This window comes from Saccopteryx bilineata, chromosome 4, assembly GCF_036850765.1.
Source record: "Saccopteryx bilineata isolate mSacBil1 chromosome 4, mSacBil1_pri_phased_curated, whole genome shotgun sequence".
NCBI lineage: Eukaryota > Metazoa > Chordata > Mammalia > Chiroptera > Emballonuridae > Saccopteryx > Saccopteryx bilineata.
The window spans coordinates 194,926,362-194,947,298 of NC_089493.1; the positions used below are offsets into that span (position 1 = coordinate 194,926,362).

The 20,937-nt window shown below is 46.3% G+C and overlaps 1 protein-coding gene across 2 annotated transcripts in view; it reads left to right on the forward strand.

The window, feature by feature from the left end:
• The first annotated feature begins 487 nt into the window (after positions 1 to 487).
• Positions 488 to 20,937, forward strand: part of BAIAP2L1 (BAR/IMD domain containing adaptor protein 2 like 1) — an 81,852-nt gene continuing 61,402 nt past the window's right edge. The window contains exon 1 of one of the 2 annotated variants that reach the window (XM_066273348.1): positions 488 to 843. Coding sequence is in view for 1 of the 2 variants with exons in the window: in XM_066273347.1 (XP_066129444.1) it covers positions 1,335 to 1,385 (51 nt within the window). In the remaining variant the exon portion in view is untranslated. Of the gene's footprint in view, positions 844 to 1,069; positions 1,386 to 20,937 lie in introns of those variants that run through there. The other variant, XM_066273347.1, reaches the window with a different exon arrangement.

A 20,937-nucleotide genomic window follows, 5' to 3' on the forward strand; every position in this document is an offset into this window, starting at 1 on the left:
GTGAACTTTATCACAGGAGCAGCTGAGACGCCTCTTATCCTAACAGCCCATAAAAGATGCAATTGCACCCAGATAAGAGTTTAAAAAATGAGACTATTGCCTCCCACCAAGTTTGTTGAGTGAATGTTTCAGAGGCTAAGTGGTGGTTCCGACTGGGAGACGCCTGTTCTGGATCCTCCGGGTATAGGCTGGGGCGGGGTAGAGACAGAACAGGAAGTGTCAGGAGCCACTGCACCGGCTCAGACTCTTGAGTCCTGAAAGGAGTTGCCTCCACACCTCAGCTCGGCACGGATTTCTGAATCTTGTCAATATCATGGTGAAATTGCACTGAGTTAAAAGGTCGTTCCTAACGTAGAGTTTAAACACGCACTCCCATTCCCGTAACCAGATCTTGGCATTTGTTAATGTTTGACTTTATGAGGAGCTTCCCAAACTGCACACGGTAGGCTCCCTTTCTTCGTCCATGGAAACCCGGGCCATGGGGTCCCTCAGATCTTTGGAGTCAGCGAGAGGGTGGCGCGAGGAGGGGGCAAGAGGGGAAATCCAGGCAAGTGGTGGACGGGGGCCCCTCTCCCCGCGGTCTGCAAAAAGGCAGGGTTGGGAGTAGGAAGGGAGAGCCTGCGGAAAGGGTGGTCTCGGGGCCTCCGAGACCGGCTCCGTGCGGGAGCCAAGAGGGTTCTAGGACCACAGAGGCCTGATCGCCCAGTGCTGGATCTGTCCAAGCGGAACTGAGCCCAGGACTTACGGTGTCTGCGCCACCAGGGGCTTCCCGCCGGAAGCGAAAGGGCACAGGTTGGCTGCCTCCTTCTGCCCTCTGCCCGCCCCCCAACCAGAGCGCCACAGGTGAGGGACGCCCCGCCCACGTGGTCCACCGCGCCTCCGCCCCGCCCACCCAGGCCCCACCCATTGCCGCCGCAGGTGGGACGCCCCGCCCATCCTGGCCGCACTCCCCCGTGCCGCCCCGCCCACAGAGGCCCCGCCCGCCGCCGCCGCCGCAGGTGGGACGCCCCGCCCACCCTGGCCGCGCTCCCCGTGCCGCCCCGCCCACCCCGCCGCTTCAGGTGGGGCGCCCGGCCCGGCCCGCCTGTCCAGCTGGCGTCAGGCCGCGCCTCTGTGCTCCTCCGGGTCTTCCGCAGCGACGGCGGCGGGGCGGCGGCGCTGCGAGTTTTTGACATTTCGGCGGCGGAGACGCGCGCCGACGCTCGCGGGCCCGCGGCTGTGGCGGCAGCCGACCCTCGAGGGCCTCTCCGTCGCGGCCCGGAGCTCCTGCCGTCCCAGATCGGGCGGCCACGAGGCCCGGCCGCGTCCTGCCCGCGCGCCCGGCGGCCGCAGCCATGTCGAAGGGCCCGGAGGACGTGAACCGGCTCACCGAGAGCACCTACCGGGTACGCGGGCCGGAGCCGGGGCTTGGGGCCGGGGGGCGGAGGGGCCGGATACGCGGGGCCGGGGGGCGGAGGAACCGGGACGCGGGACGGTGGGTGCAGAGGGGCCGGGACGCGGGACGGAGGGTGCACCGGGGCCGGGACGCGGGACCGGGGGTGCAGAGGGGCCGGGACGCGGGGCCGGGGGTGCAGAGGGGCCGGGACGCAGAGAGCGCCTCCCCTCCCCGCCCCCCGCTGCAACCGTCGGAGCCTCGCCGGGAGCTGCTTCGTTTGCCGCCCGGGGGCCTCGGGGGAGGCGGCGGAGGGCGGGCCGGTCGGGGCTGTGTCGGGGGCCGCGCGCGGCTCCCAGCGACTCCTCGCAGCCCGGGCAGCACCGGAGCCCGGGACCGGAGCGCCGGAACCGGCGCTGCGCGCGCTTCCCCGGGGCCGGACGGCGCGGGGAGGCCAGAAAACCGCCCCTCCGACCAGCTGCACTCGGCCTTCCCCACGGGCCGTCCCCTAAAGTCCGCGGGGTCGGAGGAACGCCCGACGGCGCCGTCCCGCTGACCGGACCTCGCGGGGCGCCGTGGTGGCCGTTCTCCGAGCCTGAACAGTCCTCATGACACGACTCTCCCAGTAACAGAGATTTGGGATTAGCGGCCCGCGGAGGAAGTTTTAAGTCCTTCCTAAATGAATTCCCATGGAAATAAGATACGTGTGTAATCATCTGCTATTAATAGAACACAAAACGACTTTTGTTTTACGTGCGGCTTAGGCTCCTGGAACCCCGGAGACTTTTCACCCTTTTCCAAATTTATTTATAGTCCTTTCTGAGGCCCACAGAGTGATCCTTTTTATAGACTTTTTGGTGGTGGTGGTAACCCTAAAACGTGGTTTCTAGATTTGCAAGGTCTGTGTGAATGAATTCCTGAAGGAAGAAGGGTTGGTTGACTTTTGTAGGGTAAGGATTTTGAAAGAGCATGAAAATATATTCATAATCCATCTTTAGAAGTTCCAAGAATTTAATTTCCTTCTTCTGAATAAAAAGAAGTGCTGTAACCTGGGAATTGTAATCTGTAGATACTTGGGCACCGCGGACACAGCATTGTGGGGCTCATGACGTCACTGTGACCAAAATCTGGTTTCTTAGGTGTTTCTTTAATAGAGGGGTTTAGAAACCCCGGAAATTTGAATGTTAAAAGTTTTACATTTGTATTAGGGTCGTTAATATTTAACTTCCTGAAGATGCCGGGTCAGGCCGCAGTGGTGCCTTCTCAAGCCGTGTAAATGAAACAGTCTTAGTTAAACTGGGGGGGGGGGCTGGGGAGTAGCAGCTACTCTGATGACTTATCAGTTAAGGAAAAACTGCATGTAATTGAGGAATGCAGATCATTGCAAATTTGAGGCAGAGTCCAAGATTCCGCAGGGCCACCAAAGCTTTAAAAAGTGAGCACACAGATTCCTCTCCTCCTGGCCCCTCTCCCTCCAAGAATCAGGCACATTATCTTTGCTATCTGAGAGGAGATAATCAACTGGAGACAAGCAGTCAGGTGCTCCGAGGTAACTTGGCTTTGCTTTTCTCCTCCACTTATTCCTGACTTTCACTTTCAGGGATGACTCAGTTATACCCAATTACAGTAGTGCCTCCAATGCCAATCACGTGGGCATGTCACATCACCCAAGGAACTGGGGCAGGAAGGGAAAAGTGTGGGGTTCATGGTTTTGGGTTACTTTACATGTATTTGTCGATGTCAGGCAATGTAAATAGTTTGCATAGTTTGCGAAGTTATCCCACACTGAAGATCAGAGACCAGTACATCCCTCATGGCTGTTCATTCCCGGGTGATTTAAAACATGCTAAACGCTCACAGATGGTTGTTGATGGATTTTTTTTTTAATCTTTTTGTTTAATCTTTTATTTTTATTGATTTTTAGAGAGAGGGGAGAGAGAAAGAGAGAGAGAAAGGAGAGGAGCAGGAAGCATCAACTCCCATATGTGCCTTGACCAGGCAAGCCCAGGGTTTTGAACCGGCAACCTCAGTGTTCCAGGTCGACGCCTTATCCCACTGTGCCACCACAGGTCAGGCCTGTTGATGGATTTAATCGCCATTTCCTTGTTAATATTTTAGGGTCCTTTGTTTTGTGTTGAGATGATGGAATAAGATTTTTCAGTTTACTCTGGCCACGTGGCTCAGTGGATAAAGCTTCCAGCCAGTGCACCAGAAGTCACAGGTTTGACCCTCGGTCAGGGAACAGGGCACATTAGGAGAAGCAATCAATGAGTACACAACTAAATGGGACAACCTAGTGAAACAATGAGCTGATGCTTCTCTTCCGCCCTCTCCCTCTGTTCCTCTCTAAAATCAATGGGGAAAAAAAATTTAAATAACTTAAAAAAGAACTTACAGCTCCAGACAAGTGTATATACCAGGGGTCCCCAAACTACGGCGGGCCGCATGCGGCCCCCTGAGGCCATTTATCTGGCCCCTGCTGCACTTCCGGAAGGGGCACCTCTTTCATTGGTGGTCAGTGAGAGGAGCACATTGACCATCTCATTAGCCAAAAGCAGGCCCATAGTTCCCATTGAAATACTGGTCAGTTTGTTGATTTAAATTTACTTGTTCTTTATTTTAAATACTGTATTTGTTCCCGTTTTGTTTTCTAATTTAAAATAAGATATGTGCAGTGTGCATAGGGATTTGTTCATAGTTTTTTTTATAGTCCGGCCCTCCAACGGTCTGAGGGACAGTGAACTGGCCCCCTGTGTAAAAAGTTTGGGGACCCCTGGTCTATACAATCTGTGACATGAATACTGCTAGCTCCTGCTTTGGCTGTGATGGAAGTGCATGCACAGTGAAATTCTACATTCCTGGTTCTAACTGGAAGCCTGACTGACATCTTTCACCTCCTGCTCCTGGGGTTCCTGTTCGCCAAGTCGCTTCCCCACTACCAAAACGGAAAACAGTGTAAGCCTAATATGGTAAAAATCTACTGGCAGTGTGTTGATGAGTCTAGCTAGGTCTTAAAAAAAAGAGAGAGAGGGAGGGAGACTTCCTTCTTTGTTACCTAGCAATCTACAGTGTTTTACTAATTGAACCATAACCTAACCGGGTGTGTTTACAAAAGCCGCCTGCAAATGAGATTTTTATGACTTGCTTGTTTGGGTTTTTTTTGTTTTTGTTTTTTAAATACTCAGATTTCTTCAACTTTGAAATAGGGGTAAATTCTTTAGAGAAAAATGGGGATTGTAAAGTAGCGCGATCTTCTGTATGCAGTATTAAATATCTTTAAATATTTACATATTTGCAGAGTTTTCTAAATATATACTTAGACAAATGGTTACTGGAGAGCCGCGCTGAATCCCAGGAGGATATGTGTTTTACGGCCTCACAAACAAATGGCATGATAATAAGCCCCAAAATGTCAAGTAATGTTATTGTTGCTAATGAAGAATTAAACCAAAGATTCTTCCCTTTTCCCAGACTTCCGTCTGTAGTATATCCCATAATTTGCAGCTTGCTTGTGACTTTGCATGGTTTTCTGATGAGTATATGTATATGGTTTAGTGGCATGAGAAAGATATAAAGTTCAAAAAAAAAAAAAAAAAAAGAAAGTCTTTCAGAGTAACCACAACCTTCCTAAAAGTTAGATTTGGTCAGTCTTAGGAAATTGAGGAGGGATGAGTGACATCATCCAGGGATGTCATACCTACATTCCTCTCGCTAAAGCAGCAGTGAAGGGGGAAGATTAAAAGAGAAAGAAGGAATGGGGACACAGAAGCCTTTGCTTAAATACCACCTTCTTGGGGAGGCCTGCTCAAACACTGTTTAAAATTGCAGACAGCGTCATCCATCTTGAGACCCTACCTGACTACCTGTTCCCTTGGAGCTCTTACTGCCTTAGGGTATAATATATTTATTATGTTGATCTCTCTTCCCACACCAACTAGAATGTGAGCTCCCAAAAGAAAGGGCTTTGTTTTCGTTGTATTTGACCACTTAGAGCAGGTCCTGGCACATAGTAGGTGTGCGTGTGTGTTGAATTTATGGACCTTTAGTAAGCACCTATCTTATGCCAAGTTCCCACCCTGCCTTGACACTTTATAGAGTGTTTGTTTCATTCTAAATATACATCTGCTGTCAAGGTCGTGTGTTTACCGTGGAGAGACTGAGTCCCAAAGCCTGTTTGAGTGGCCAGTGCCCACATGCCATTTACCCTGCCAGCCTCTGCCCCTCCTGTTTTTGTCTAGTAATTTAATTTTTAGAGACTAACAAATGCACAGACCAAATACCTTTTTTTGATGTGGTGATCTCAGATGTCACCCACATTTTCTGTCATTCTGGTACTTCATCATCACTGGCATGTTTTCAACAAAACCTTGTTGTTGTTGTTTTAAAGACTTTATTAATTTTACAGAGAGGGGAGAGGGAGTGAGAAGTAGCAAGTCATAGCTGCTTCACTTTAGTTGTTCACTGATTGATTGCTGTATGTCCCTTGACTGGGCAAGCCCAGGGATTCGAACCTGCGACCTCAGTGTTCCAGGTTGACACTTGATCCACTGTGCCACCACAGGTCAGGCCTTTCTTTTTCTTTTTTTTTTTTTTTTTTTTTTTAAGAAAATAAGGTCCTGCCCTGGCCGGTTGGCTCAGTGGTAGAGCGTCGGCCTGGCGTGGGGGGGACCCGGGTTCGATTCCCGGACAGGGCACATAGGAGAAGCGCCCATTTGCTTCTCCACCCCCCCCCTTCCTCTCTGTCTCTCTCTTCCCCTCCCGCAGCCAAGGCTCCATTGGAGCAAAGATGGCCCGGGCGCTGGGGATGGCTCCTTGGCCTCTGCCCCAGGCGCTGGGGTGGCTCTGGTTGCGGCAGAGCGACCCCCCCCCAAGGGGCAGAGCATCGCCCCCTGGTGGGCAGAGCTTCGCCCCTGGTGGGCGTGCCGGGTGGATCCCGGTCGGTCTCATGAGGGAGTCTGTCTGACTGTCTCTCCCCGTTTCCAGCTTCAGAAAAATACAAAAAAAAATAAAAATAAAATCCTACAAATAATTGTGGGCACACTATATACAGATGTCTGAGAAATATGTTATAATAACTAAGTCAAATATTAAAGAAAAATATATAAAGTCCAAGTGTGATTTTATGGTAATTAAACAAAATAAATACGACAAAATTAAATTTATTCTGACATTAAAAAACATTTTTATGTTACTTTTTTGAGTTATGCTTTTTAGAGTTTGTAAAAAGGAGTTAAAAATTAAAAAACGACAAAAAAGTTATCTTTTTATTTATATAGCTACATTCTTAGTAAGATTTAGTAAATTCGGTTGGTTCCGGTGCAAATGTGTTAAGTTTTTTCATTCTTATGTTTATGAGAAACATGAGTCTGATGTGTCCTAGCAATTTCTTCAATGTTTGGGCATATATTTGAAAGGCAAACTCTTATTTCCTCCCCAATACATTGAAGAATTCCTCTCTTTTTACTCTTAATTGTGTTGAGTGCAGAAAACCCCCACCATACATATATCATCTTAACTTTACACCAAACAAAGGCTAGAGGAAACTTGCCTCCAGTCTTTCTGGGGAACATGGGGGGTAGTGTAAACAATCCAACACCACAACTTAACAGTCTTTTGCAACCTAATCAGGCAAGTAAGTGAGGTGGGGGGTTGGGCAGACTGTCAGCTTACAGCTAATTCCCCACACCTCTGTCCCCCAAAAATCTAAACTCCAAAACTCTGTTGGTTTTTTGGCCCCCAACAGGCACATATTTCTCTGGAATACCACAGGGCACACCAGTGCGCCGTGGCACATACTTTGAGAACCACTGGTTTGATGGTTCGCTTTCTCCACTTGGGTTTAGTTGGGGATGTGTAAGTGACCGTCCCTGCCTAGTTGGTTTCAGTGTGGCCTGTGCTGCACAGGTCTAGCTTTTGAAGCTTAAAATTGCCTGTTAGGTTTATTGTTGGAACTTTACACGATGTCTGATCATCTTCGTCCGTTCCCATCACACTGCTGTCTTCGGGTGTGCTGAAGATAAAATGGGATTTGCAGAAGCCCAGCCACCTTGCTCTTGGCACCATGGTGATTAAAAAAAGGGGGATAGCAAAGTCACGTGCTGGGCACAGGCAGAAAGGCTGCCAGGCACCACTGTTAAGCTGAACGGGCCCCATGTCGTCGCCTTTTGTCTGAGGAAAATGGAAATACAGAGCCAAACAATAGATATCTTTTTCTGTCATAACATTTTTTTCTTGGTTAGAAAGAGGTTTTAAAACTATGATAACATGATTGCCCGGCAGATAGAGCAGCAACCTTTATTATGAAGCCTGGGAGACTGGGACCACTTGGACACATGACACCGTTCGCAAGTGTCAGGTTGCTTCCAAGTTGACATTGGTGACATTATTCCAGTTTTGGGTATGAATTCTTGCCTCGCATGTCTGTTGCAATGAGCCCCTGGGAGACTTGCAAGGGAGTCCTGATGTCTGTGGAATTGCAACAAATTGGATTTTTGTTTTCCTCGGCATTCCACACAGCTGTTTCCTCTGCAATTCCAAATTAGAAGTGGCTCTAAAAGCAGCACAAACATTGGCTGCTATTGGCATTTGCAAAAGTCTTTTTGCTTTCTAAGGCTTTATTACACTATAATATATGCACAGAAAGGTGTACTTTGGTGTGTGTAGGTCACTAAATTATCACAAACTGAACACGCCTGTGTAACCAGTACCCAGATCAAGAAGCGGACCAGGACCAGCTCCGTGGACGCCCCTCACATCCCTCCTTCCCAGTCCCAGCACCCCTTCCAAGGGCGTCTAACTTCTGAGAGCACAGAAATCAGTTTGGCCTGTTTTGTCTGCCTCTTTTCACTCGGTGTGCTCATCGGATTCACCCATATTATTGGAGTGATTGTAGTTAGTTCGCTCTTTCTTGCTGGATAGTATTCTGCTGTGTGGATAAATCGCACTTTATCTCTTCTCCTGAGAGGCGTTCGGATAGTTTTCAGACGCCCCTAGATTTTATGAACATTCTAGTACGTGTCTCCTGGGCATCGGCCTTCCTTTCTCTTGGCTGTATATATAGACGTGGATTTGCTGGGTTATGAGGTATTTGAATGTTTAGCTTTGGTAGGAACGGCTGGGCAGTTTTCCAAAGTGATTGTACCAGTTTACATTCCCATCAGCAGTGTGTCAGAGTTCCTGCTGCTCACTGCATCCTCGCCAGAAGTTGATATTTTCCTTTTCATTTTGGCCACTCTGATGGGTGGAAGGAAGCAAATGAAAAATTGTAATTGAAAAACAAAACAAACAAAACGATTTGACCCACGCTTACCAGACATCCGTAACCTCAGCAGAAGCCTGATGTCCATATGAGTTACTTAACGTCAGAAGGACAGAACCAAGACCTGGGAACGTGGTTCCGAGACAGGCCTACGCTTGTGGTGTTCAGTAGAATGAAACACAAAGTAAACTAACCTATCATAGCTGAACACATCAAAAGGTTTGTGTAAGAGGTGTTGGCGGAGATGAGCCATATTTGAACAAACTGGAATGCTGGGGGGCATGCAGTGTTAGGTTAATTGAGTTTTCCTGTTAATTGAGTATTAATGAAAGTACCTTTTACGTTTTCTATGTGACTTTTCTTGACACTGTTCCTACTTGACTGTTAAAGGCATGATCGACTAGTTTTTAAAAAGAATTTTAGTGAGTTGCAGTTGAGTCAGGAAGTTTAAAGGCTAGTACTTTCTAATGTTTTTATTTATTCATTTTGTTTTGTTTTTTGGGGGGTTTTTTGTGCCTTTTTTTTTTTTTTTTTTTTTTTTTTTTACAGGGACAGAGTCATAGAGAGGGATGGATAGGGACAGACAGACAGGAACAGAGAGAGATGAGAAGCATCAATCATTAGTTTTTCGTTGCAACACCTTAGTTGTTCATTGATTGCTTTCTCATATGTGCCTTGACCGCAGGCCTTCAGCAGACTGAGTAATCCCTTGTTTGAGCCAGCGACCTTGGGTCCAAGCTGGCAAGCTTTTTGCTCAAGCCAGATGAGCCTGCGCTCAAACTGGCAACCTCGGGGTCTCGAACCTGGGTCCTCCGCATCCCAGTCTGATGCTCTGTGCCACCGCCTGGTCAGGCCTTTCTAATGTTTTTAATTTGAGTCTTCTCCCCACTTAGGTTGTACATACTTGAGAACAGGTCCCCCAAATTATCCCTCTTAGCATTTACAACATTCATATTTTTGTGTGTGTGTTTTGGTTTTAATCTGTTTCTCAAAACTATATTTTTCTCTGATGCCAGAAAATTTCCAAAATTTCTCTTGAGTATTTATTATGCTGCAAGTAAGTCATGAAACCCACAGCCCAGAGATAACAGTATTCGTTCTTGTTGACCCTCTTTTTAATATTTTTCAGTACATCTTTCCATGTCCATCAGTAATTCTGTGCCTTGTTCTGATGGCTCTACAGAACTCCACTCTTTGTCATAATTTATTGATCCTGTCCTGGGTTGCTCGGCATAAGATCGTTACTGGTACTTTGCTGTTAAAGCGCTGCAGGGAACATCATTGCAGGTAAAGCTTTGTAAAGCTTTGCACAGATCTGTTGGAGTCTTCCTTAAACTAAATCTCCAGGAGGGAGTGTGGGTCAGATTGTAGGTACAAGCATGTTTGCTACACAACACAATGCAAAAGTCCCTCCAGAAAACATACCCCAACCAGTGAAGTGGATCTTTTCAAACCACTTCCTTTTCTATAACCCCACGAGGACTTTTGAACAGTAGTAAAACAGGCATACTTGTAACATACAGTAGTTTATGGACGTTGGCCAGGAGAAGACTCGATATTTTGTGTCTACCACTATTGGGTATAATTTCCTCCATAAACTTTGTACGTGTGGACGTGTACAGAGTAATTACAGCTCTCTGACCTTTCAGGCTTGTATACTTTTGTTATTTTCCTCAACCTTGACTTGATCTTTCTATTTATGTTTTCCAGACCTTGAGTGTCTTTCTAGTTTATCGTTTTGGGGGGGGGACTGTGTTCTGTTTGTAAGGGCTGCCTCAAATCATTGTAGATAAAGTGGAGATGTGTAAATAAGATAAAATGTTGCTGGTTTCTCATTCAAAACTAAATGAAAAGTATTTCTGGAATGTGTTTCCCAGCCCAGGGAACAAAAATAAAAGAACACCCCACTGATACCTAACCAAGGGTTCTCAGCCTTCTGTTCGAGAGCTACCTGTGCTTTCGGGGGAAGAGCAGGCAGGAGAAGGTGCTCAGGTGTGTTGCTTTTATTTATTTGGTACTTTGCAGGCTTAAAAGTTCCTACACAATGGCAGTTCCTTCACTAAAACTATCAAAGCATAGTAGTCGTTAACTCCCGAGTTAAAGTTAAAGGAGACTTTACTTCTCACTTGTAGTCTACCTTCTGGAGTGTTTACATTTTCTTCTGTGTGTGGATGATTTTTATGTTTAAGTAAGCTTTTAAAAAAACATTGATTTATAGATTCCATTTTAATGGGTAAAAAGTTCTAAAAAACTAAACTAATATGTACCATTCCCTTTCTCCATTTTGCAAATTAGTATTTCAGAGAGCAACTTAATTTAAAATCTTACCTTTTTCTTTTAATTTTGACTTGTAGGGAGTCCTTTTTTTTTTTTTTTAAGATTTTATTTATTGATTTTAGAAACAGGAAGGAGCGGGAAGCATGAGCTTGCAGTAGCTGCTTCTTGTACATGCCTTGACCAGGCAAGCCCGGGGTTTCAAACCGGCGACCTCAGCATTCCAGGTCGATGCTTTATCCACTGTGCCGCCACCACAGGCCAGGCAAGAGTACATTTTTAACAGTTACTCACCTGAGACTATGACTGGAACAGAAAAAGAAATTCTAAACTGAAAACACCCCAGTTCCAGTTCTAACAGTTATCTTTTTCAAGTCTTGTTCCTGATGTTACAAGCAGCAGTAGCCTCAAAAGGTGCAAAAGCAGTGAAGACAAGGGCAGGAAAAGGCACAGAGGAGTAACAGCCTGCCCAAAGTAAGTAGGGATAAAAGTTCAGCTGATTAGAACGCGCGGCCCAGAGTAAACATGAGAGAGATTGGGGTTAGGGGTCAGAACAGATCTCAGATGATGAGGCAGCCATCAGGCACCCGAAGTGCTCCTCTCCCTCCGCCCTGCCCCGGCCCTGGGTTATGAGAAGGGAAACCCCTGCTAGTAGCAGGAGGGGAAGGAGAAGTTCAGGAGATGGCCCTGGTCACCTTCCTGTGCTTATCAGAGACAGATGCCTGGGACCTGAGCTAACAGACCCGTTCATTTCTGGCAAAAGAAAATCAGGAAAATCACAATGATGATTCCTTATACTTAAAGAGCTGTGATTTTTCCTTTTTTTCTTTCTTTTCTTTTTTTTTTATATAAAACTTGAATGGTTTTAATAGGCTAAATAGCATTTATCACAGCTTGGGCTTCATGGTTAAGGTGCAGGACACCAACTGTGTCTGACAGTGCTTTGTATTTCAAGATGTGAAAACCACTTGAAACATGCAAGGCATTGCTCCTATTAGACACTCATTCCAGCCCTTTGAGAAGAGGACTTCTGTAGCTAGCCGATCCATCCTTCCTGCTATCCCAGATTTTTGTACGTACTTGATTAATGTCATATTCCTCCACTTGCCCTTGGGCCCCAATTTTCTTATCCGAAGTAAGGGTGATAACAGTACCCTCCTCCTATGGTGGTTGTGAAGATTAAATATGGTAATACGGGAAAGCACTTAGAGCAGGGTGCCAGCTGTTTGCAGGTGGTGGCCTGTGTTTGCTTCACTGTAACCACCACAAGAGCGTTGGTTTTCATCTGTTTACTGTTTACCCCTGGTATCTCATTCTGGGGGGGGAGGGGTGACTGACACAGGCGGAGCTGAGCAGGCATCAAAGAGTGCTGAACAGTTACTGACAGATTTTCCTCTCTGTCAGTGAGCTCTCCACTCCTTGAGAGGTTTGGGGGGTTTCTTTCTTTTTTTTTTTTTAAGCCTTCATTGTGCTGTTGCACAGTGAGAACTCAACCATCTGTTGAATAAACACTGAAGATCTATGCTTATCACACAGTTGTAACTAAAACCCTCAGCCACTCTGTTGTCATCGGGACTAAGATAGTGCTCACAGTGATAGCTTCCCTGGTTTGAGCACCTGTTACAGATGTGCCTGGCTTATACCACCTACACTCCTCCTCTCAACATCTTTTGCATCACAGCTGTGCCAAGCGCAGTGGTCACCACTGGGACCCACCCTGCAGGAAAGACTGTCTGTCCTTATGAGAGGACAACAGGGCCAAATTTTAGTATCTCGGGCCTTTCCACTCCACCTCGGCCTGCCCGGCGCCATCAATTAATTGTGTCCTTGCCCCTGCCCCACCCTCTCTCCCAGATTTCTTTGGACTCTATTTTGTCTCGTAATGGAAATACTGTAAGAGAGAAGGAAAGGGATAATATATCAATACATGCAGGTTACGTTCAAAAGGAGGTGTTTTTTTGCCTGACCAGGTGGTGGCACAGTGGATAGAGTGTCGGACTGGGATGCCGAGGACCCAGGTTTGAGACCCCGAGGTCGCCAGCTTGAGCGCGGGCTCATCTGGTTTGAACAAAAGTTCACCAGCTTGGACCCAAGGCCGCTGGCTTGAGCAAGGGGTTACTCGGTCTGCTGAAGGCCCACAGTCAAGGCACATATGACAAAGCAATCAATGAACAACTAAGGTGTCGCAATGCAAAACAAAAAACTAATGATTGATGCTTCTCATCTCTCTTCGTTCCTGTCTGTCTGTCCCTGTCTATCCCTCTCTCTGACTCTCTCTCTCTGTCTCTGTAAAAAAAAAACAAAACAAAAAAAACCAACAACAACAAAAAGGAGGTATTTTTTGTTTTTTTGTTTTTTTTAAGGCAATTTGTAAGAAGTCTTCGGCAAGTTGGACAACAACAAAGGAGAATTTTGAAGTTTTGCTTCCCCTTGCTGGTATCTGAGAAATATCAGTAATAAGCTGGACCCATTTTTAAATTATTTTGGGGTTTAGTGCTCAGATAGTAAGGACTGTTATTTTCATACAAAGCAGAATGACCCTTCTCATGGAATCTGGTTGAGGGAACTTTTCTAGAGTTATTCCGTGTGTTATTATTATTAGAGACATTTGGAAAGAACTGGTGAACTTTAAAAAAACAGCAACGATTGGCTCAGTGGTAGAGCGTCGGCCTGGCATGCAGGAGTCCTGGGGTTTGATTCCTGGCCAGGGCACACAGGAGAAGCGCCCATCTGCTTCTCCATCCCTCCCCCTCTTCTTCCTCCCTGTCTCTCTCTTCCCCTCCCGCAGCCAAGGCTCCATTGGAGCTAAGTTGGCCCGGGCACTGAGGATGGCTCCATGGCCTCCACCTCAGGTGCTAGAATGGCTGCAGCTGCAACAGAGCAACACCCCAGATAAGCAGAGCATCGCCCCCTGGTGGGCGTGCTGGGTGGATCCCGGTCGCGCGCATGCGGGAGTCTGTCTGACTGCCTTCCTGTTTACAACTTCAGAAAAATACAAAAACAAACAAACAAAAAAAACAACGAATGTCACTTGCTATATGAAATCAGCAACTTACTTTGATCTAGGAAAGTTCCTATCACCTGTTACATATTTGGGGGCTTTCTAAACAAATGATAGTGCCCATAAGACATTCTGTCCTGTAAATTCATTGCTTGCTCTTTATTCCGTGACACGCCTTTTAAAAACATCTAGGCAGGCGGGAACCCTTAGCCAAACAGTCTAGTATGCTGCATAGCCTTCAAAGTGTGTGTCTTTTGATAGCTATTTAAAACCCAGCAACTAAAGTTGCTCTTTCCTTAACCTGTGACATTTGCCTGTGATAAAGTTATGTATTTCTAAGTGATATTCAAGTAATAAATACTAAAGGTGTTTGCATTTCTTATTTTTGTCACATTAATCTGGATTACCTTGGTATTTTTTTTTTTCACTCCTGTCTCCCTAACAGAACGTGCATTATTTTCAAGAGCCTGGCCCTGTCCTCATTTATCTTAGTGTTCTCTAGAGCCCGTGCGGGGCTGGGCTCGGCTCACTGTAGGTGGACAATAAAGATTGAACAAGTCTATGTTGTTTCGAAGGCCCAGATGTGAGAAGGGCTTGACAGAGAGAGTGGAGTGAATTGTAAATGCACACGTTATCTAGTACTTGCTGTGATCTCATCCGTGTCCCCTCTCTCTCTCTCTCTCTCTCTTTCTCACACACACACACACACACACACACACACACGAAAATACCAGAAAAGAGGCACATTTTCAGATTCTGATGGAAAGTTCTACAGTAGTCGTCGTCCTGGTATGGAGCTGGCTATAGGAAGGATTGTGTTTCCATTGTTTCAAACAAGAACACGTACCTCTAATGCACCAAGCAAAAATGGATACTCGTATTATCAGAGTTGGAATTTGAAGAAGTGGTTTTTACTTCACTCTCACTATTCTGAAGTTCAAGGTCCAAAAATTGCTTGAATTCTGGGACAGGGTCCCTAAATCTCCTGTCCGATGGAAGCCAGTGTGGACTGGATGTTGTTACAATATCTGATATCTTGCTAATTGCTAGGTTTAGGAATGCCTGCATTCAGCCCCAAAGCTTTCTTGGCACTTCCAAGAAATGTGGTGGGTGTATGTGTGTGTGTGTATAACTATGTGCAGTTAAAGGATCTGCTGGACTTGGACCCAGTGTAATCGTCTGCACTTAAACTACAAGGAAAAGCAGTTTCAAATGATTCCCCCCTCAGACAACTGTAAAACTTCTGTCTAGTGTTAAAAGTAGAATGAGACTTTCTAGTATTAAACGAGGTTCAGACCATTAGTTTTTCTCCGGGTAATTTTTATCAGATGGTCATGAACTCAGATTTCCTGCAATTTAGTTCTCCCTCCCTCATTTAAAAAAAAAAAAAAACAATTGAGAACATATATTCTTACACTAATTTACTGGGCGGTGGAGCTCTGGGACTTAATTTTCTAGATACGCTTGATAATTTCTGCCACGAGGTTTGAACAGTTTCTAGGGCACACTTCTTGCTTTTCCCCACCAGCGTGTGGTAGCTGGGCTGTTTTGCTTGATTATACTTCTACTTCAGAATAGCTCCTGACACCTAAATGAGGAGGGAAGAGGGGAAGTGGAGTGTGTCACAGAAATCTCTTTCTTTAAACAAAGAAGTAAAATGGAGGTGTGCTTTTAGTAGCGTATCGATGTGGCGCTGTACACACCTTTCGGAGTAATCGCACTGGTTCTGATCACTTGGCGGGTATTTAAGGAGCTCAGGATCTTCTAGCAGGTGTTTTCAGAACTCTCTGAGAACACGCTAGGAGAGGGGAAGCCCAAAACGGTGGCTCTGTGCCTTCATTTCTAGCATGCCCTTTGCGCTCTGAAGGACCGCTCTGGCAGAAATAACATTGTATCAACCAAAACCTGGACTATGGGTAAAAGAAAGGAAGAATGAAGGCAGGACAGTGATTAAGTCATGGAAAGTTTTCATGGAGCGTTTTCTCTGGGGGCTGAAGATTTCCTATGAAAGTCTCTTAGCAGGACACAGTAATTACCAAAACTTAATTTATTTCCTGGAGACACATATATGCCAAGCTCCTTCCCCTCTCACACCTGGAAAGACAACTGCTAATCCAGCAGGAGATCTGTCTCAGAATAGCTTGGTTATCTTTTTCTACTAATGGGTCCAGTTGATTTTCACCATGGGAGGGAAAGGTGCTGTGATAGCTACCTGGGCATAAATGTTTTTGCAGACCAGTAGCACTTTTTCTGGCAGGTCGAGAAGAAATAGCTTTATTGAGGTATGAGCTATGAATGTAAAATTCATTCATTTTAAATGTACAAGTCACTTGTTTTCAGTATAATCACAGAATTGTATAACCATCATCACATCACAGTCCAACTTGATAACATTTCCTTCATCCCCCAAAGAAGGTCCTTTGTGCCTGTCTGCTGTCGTTGCTCCTTCTCGGCCCCAGGCAATCACTGATACAGTTTTGGTCTCTATAGAGTTGACTTCTCTAGACATTTTGTAAAACTGGAGTCATACAATTCGTGGTCTCTCGTGACTGGCTTCTTTTACTTAGCACAGTGGAGTTCATCTGTGCTGGCCGTGTGTGTTAGCTCTGTTTCCTTTGGTGGCTGGACAATATTCCAGGGATGAATGTAGCAACATTTCATCTGTCCACCAGCTGATGGGCATTTAAGTTGTTCCCAACCAAGGTACTTTTTAAGGGCCGTATTACTGTCTAATGCCTAAATCATTGAAGTGTCAGCTTGGGAAAACCATAGGGTTGGGAAGCAGAATTCAGAAAGGAAAGCTGTGGTGTTTTCAGGCGTTGTAAGCCAGTTACGACTTCATAGGTCGAGACAGGGCAGAACCTTGCAGCTTTTGTGACCCTTGGTTGGAGCTGTTAAAACGGTGAGCTAATGACGTTGAAAGCGGTGGCCCCATTATGTCGTCCCCGATTTTCGAGGCTACTTGGCCCCCTGGATAATTGTGTGTGTGGCAGTGTGTTCAGACGAGCTGAAGTCACATCATGCAGCTGATTCATCCATGAGCGTGTATGCTACATTTCTTATCTAACTGCGGCTGCTGAGTAAGTGCACTCGGGGCATTCGATGGTTCTTGGTGCTGCTGCTGCAGTGGTCCTTGGCCTTCATTCACAGGCAGTTCCCACTAAAGACACGGAGTAAACAGATAGTAGTATCAGGTGAGGTAGTGACAGGCCTTTTGAGAAAAGAGAATCATAGAGCAGCAGCCCTGGCCAGTTGGCTCAGCGGTAGAGCGTCGGCCTAGCGTGCGGAGGACCCGGGTTCGATTCCCGGCCAGGGCACACAGGAGAAGCGCCCATTTGCTTCTCCACCCCTCTGCCGCGCTTTCCTCTCTGTCTCTCTCTTCCCCTCCCGCAGCCAAGGCTCCATTGGAGCAAAGATGGCCCGGGCGCTGGGGATGGCTCTGTGGCCTCTGCCCCAGGCGCTAGAGTGGCTCTGGTCGCAACATGGCGACGCCCATGGTGGGCGTGCCGGGTGGATCCTGGTCGGGCGCATGCGGGAGTCTGTCTGACTGTCTCTCCCTGTTTCCAGCTTCAGAAAAATGAAAAAAAAAAAAATAGAGCAGCGAGAGAGGGGGAGGCTGGAGCTGCCACCCTCCACAGGAGGGGAGGCTGGAGGGAGGTGTCTGTGAGAGGTTTGGAGCCGAGACCCAGCTGGGTGGGTCCCCAGGAGAAGAGCTTTCCTGCGGGAGAGCAGGTGTGATGGGCTGGGTTTGGCCTGCTCCCAGAGTACCCCAGAAGGGAGCCCTTGTGCCCGGAGCAGTGATGGCGTGAAGGCCGAGTGGCCACAGCCCAAACCTGCTTGATGGCAGGAAATACCCACCTGTCTTTAAAATGACAAGTCTACTGTTGACATCTGTGATAGACATGAGAGTGGAGGATAGCTTTTACAGTCACGCATCGCTTGACAATGGAACCACTGTGAGAGAGGCATCACTCGGCAGTATCGTCACTGTGTGCACATCAGTCGCACAGGCCTGTATGATACAGCCTACCACACACCTAGGCTACAGACCCGCACAGCACGTCACTGTACTGCACGTTGTAGGCATTTGTAACCCAAGGGCAAGTATTACATTTGTGTATCTAAGCATATCTAAACATAGAAAAGGTCAGGTAAAAATGCAGTATAAAAAAAGATACAGGTGTGTAAGAGCACTTACCACGGATGGGGTTTGCAGGGCTGGAAGTTGCTGGTGAGTCAGTGAGTAAGTGGTCAGTGAAGGTGAAGGCCTGGGACATTACTGTACACTACTGACTGGAGGCTTTATAAATACCATACACTTGGGCTACTCTAAATGTATTCTTTTAAGCCCTGACCGGATCGCCCGGTTGGTTAGAGCATTGTCCAGAAGCACAGAGGTTACTGGTTTGCGCCCCGGTCACGGTCCAGAGACAGATGTTCCTGTCTCATGCTCATTCTCTCCCTTCCACTCTCTAAAATCAATAAAAAAACAACAATACACATTTAAATTCATTTTTAATAGGGTTATTTTATTCGATAATAAATTAATGTTCGCTTAATGTACCTTTTTTCCCATTGATTAGGCGGGCGGTGGAGGGAGAGAAGCATCACTCTCGTTGTTCCACTTAGTTGTGCGCTCATTGATTGCTTATTTGTTCCCTGGCTGGAATCGAACCCATGACCTCGGCACGCTCTGTCCACGGAGCAACCCGGCCAGGGCTTAATGTAACTTTTTTACTTGATAAACTTTGCAATTTTTTAAAAAGCTTTTTGACTCTTAGAACACTTAGTTTAAAACAGAAATATATTGTACAGTTGTGTAAAAAAATTTTTCTTTATAACCTTATTCTAAAAGCCTTATTCTTATTTTAAAATTTTTTTATAACTTTAAACTTTTTTTGTTAAAAACTAAGACACGCACAGTAACCTAGGCCTACACAGGGTCAGGGTCAGGATCAGGGTCATGGTCATCGTTATCGCTGTCGTCCACCGTCCACCTCCACACCTTGTCCCACTGGGAGGGCTTCAGGGGCAATGACCTGCGGGGAGCTGGCTCCCCTCTGACGGGGCCTTCCTCTGGAATACGTCCTCAGGGGCCCGCCTGAGGGTCTTCCCGAGCAGGTGCCGCTCTTCAGAAACCTGTCCTTGGTGCTGGTCGGGTTTGTTCCCTCTTTCATGGTCGACTTGCTGACAAGCAGAAGATTCCCCTTGCACATTCCTAGTAGTGGAAACCTTGTCATGTCGGTGTCCCTGTTTGAAACTTTTTAAGGAGCTTGTTGAGGTCTACAGAAGTTTCTGCTAAACGCTTCACTTGAATTCTCTCGGGGGGTTCTTTTTCTTCTGCAGTTTCTGGGATACCATACATAAGTTAGACAGGAATAAAGTCAGTCAATATGTACCGAGCTGGACAGGTCTCAGAGGCGTAATGTTATCAATAAAAAAAGTAAGATGTAAAAGTGAAATTATTACATGATGCCATTTATCAACTGCACAAAGCAACATTAAATGTTAATTATGACTAGTATACATGTGTGTATAAAAGTATAAAATACATCTTGGTAAATTAGAAAGTTAACATCAGTCTTAATTAGCAGTTCCTTCTGGGGAGGAAAAAAAAAGGGTTATGAGACTTGGCTGAGGTGGTTAAAACCTCATGTGGTTTTGTACTCTAGTTCTGTAGTGTTTTAATTCCTTTTCAGCAAAGGAAATCGGTATGACGGTGTTAACCATTATTCTTGTGAGGTAGTCTGGGAATCTTCGTTTTCTTTTCTTCCTCCCCTCCTTGTTTGCCCGGGCCGAATTGGTCCCCTATATTGTGATGCTGTTAGATTAATTAGAGCCATCAAAAAAATCAGGAGCAAGATTACAAGAAAGCTTCTGAAAAGAAAGTATTGTAGACACTCCCCATAATTTCTTACACTGAAATGGTGCTCCATCCTAACCGTTTTTAGCTCACTTTGTTGCATAGCTCACTTTAAGGCAGTGGTCCTCAACCCCCGGGCTGCGGACCGGTACCGGGCTGTGGGCCATTTGGTACCGGTCCGCAGAGAAAGAATAAATAACTTACACTATTTCCGTTTTATTTATATTTAAGTCTGAACGATGTTTTAATTTTAAAAAATGACCAGATTCCCTCTGTTACATCCGTCTAAGACTCACTCTTGACGTTTGTCTCGGTCATGTGATACATTTATCCGTCCCACCCTAAAGGCCGGTCCGTGAATTAAACTGGTCCGTGGCCCAGAAAAGGTTGGGGACCACTGCTTTAAGGAACTTGTACTGAGGCCGAGGGGTGAGTGCAAAGATTCGTAGGAAGGTTCCCCGGGGCCTGACACCGCTCCTGCGGCCTGTGGGACCTCCCGCAAGGCTTTTAGATACAATGCCTCAAAGATTTGGTGTCTCATCTGTAAAATGGGGATGATAGTAGTCATGTTGTTAGGATCTAGTGAGACAACCCGTGTGAAATAGTAGACGTCGAGCCTGAAACATAGTAGCACCCCTTAAATGTCAAAATGTATCTCAGATGGAAAAAGGAATAAAATGTTCTTAACTGAAGAAAGCAGGTAACACTTTCAGTGTCCTATGTACTGCCCACTTCTCTAGCGGTTTTTGTATTCATGGTCTCTCTCATCCTAAGGTGACACTTTGAGTGGAAGAGCCAGTGTCATTTGTTTGCATGTTACAGAGCAGAATTTGAGGTGCCTGGAGACATCTGTAGAAACAGGAATGTTCATTCACTTGAAGACTGGACTAACATTTTAGAGCTCTTGCGGGGATAATTGACTACACCTGGTATGGTATGCACTAAGTGTCAAGTGCTTGGAAGAACACATAGGAAGTGCTCCATAAGCATTAGTTATTATCTCATTGAATCCCCGCAGGCCTCATGAAGTAGAAATGATGGTTACTCCCATTTTGTAGGGGAAGAGACTGAGGCTTAATGGGGTGCCGATGTGATTTTGTTCAAGGACTGGAGACCAAAGTTCTTTTTCATGTCGTGTCTCCTTATTCCCCACACCAGCCCCAGGCCCA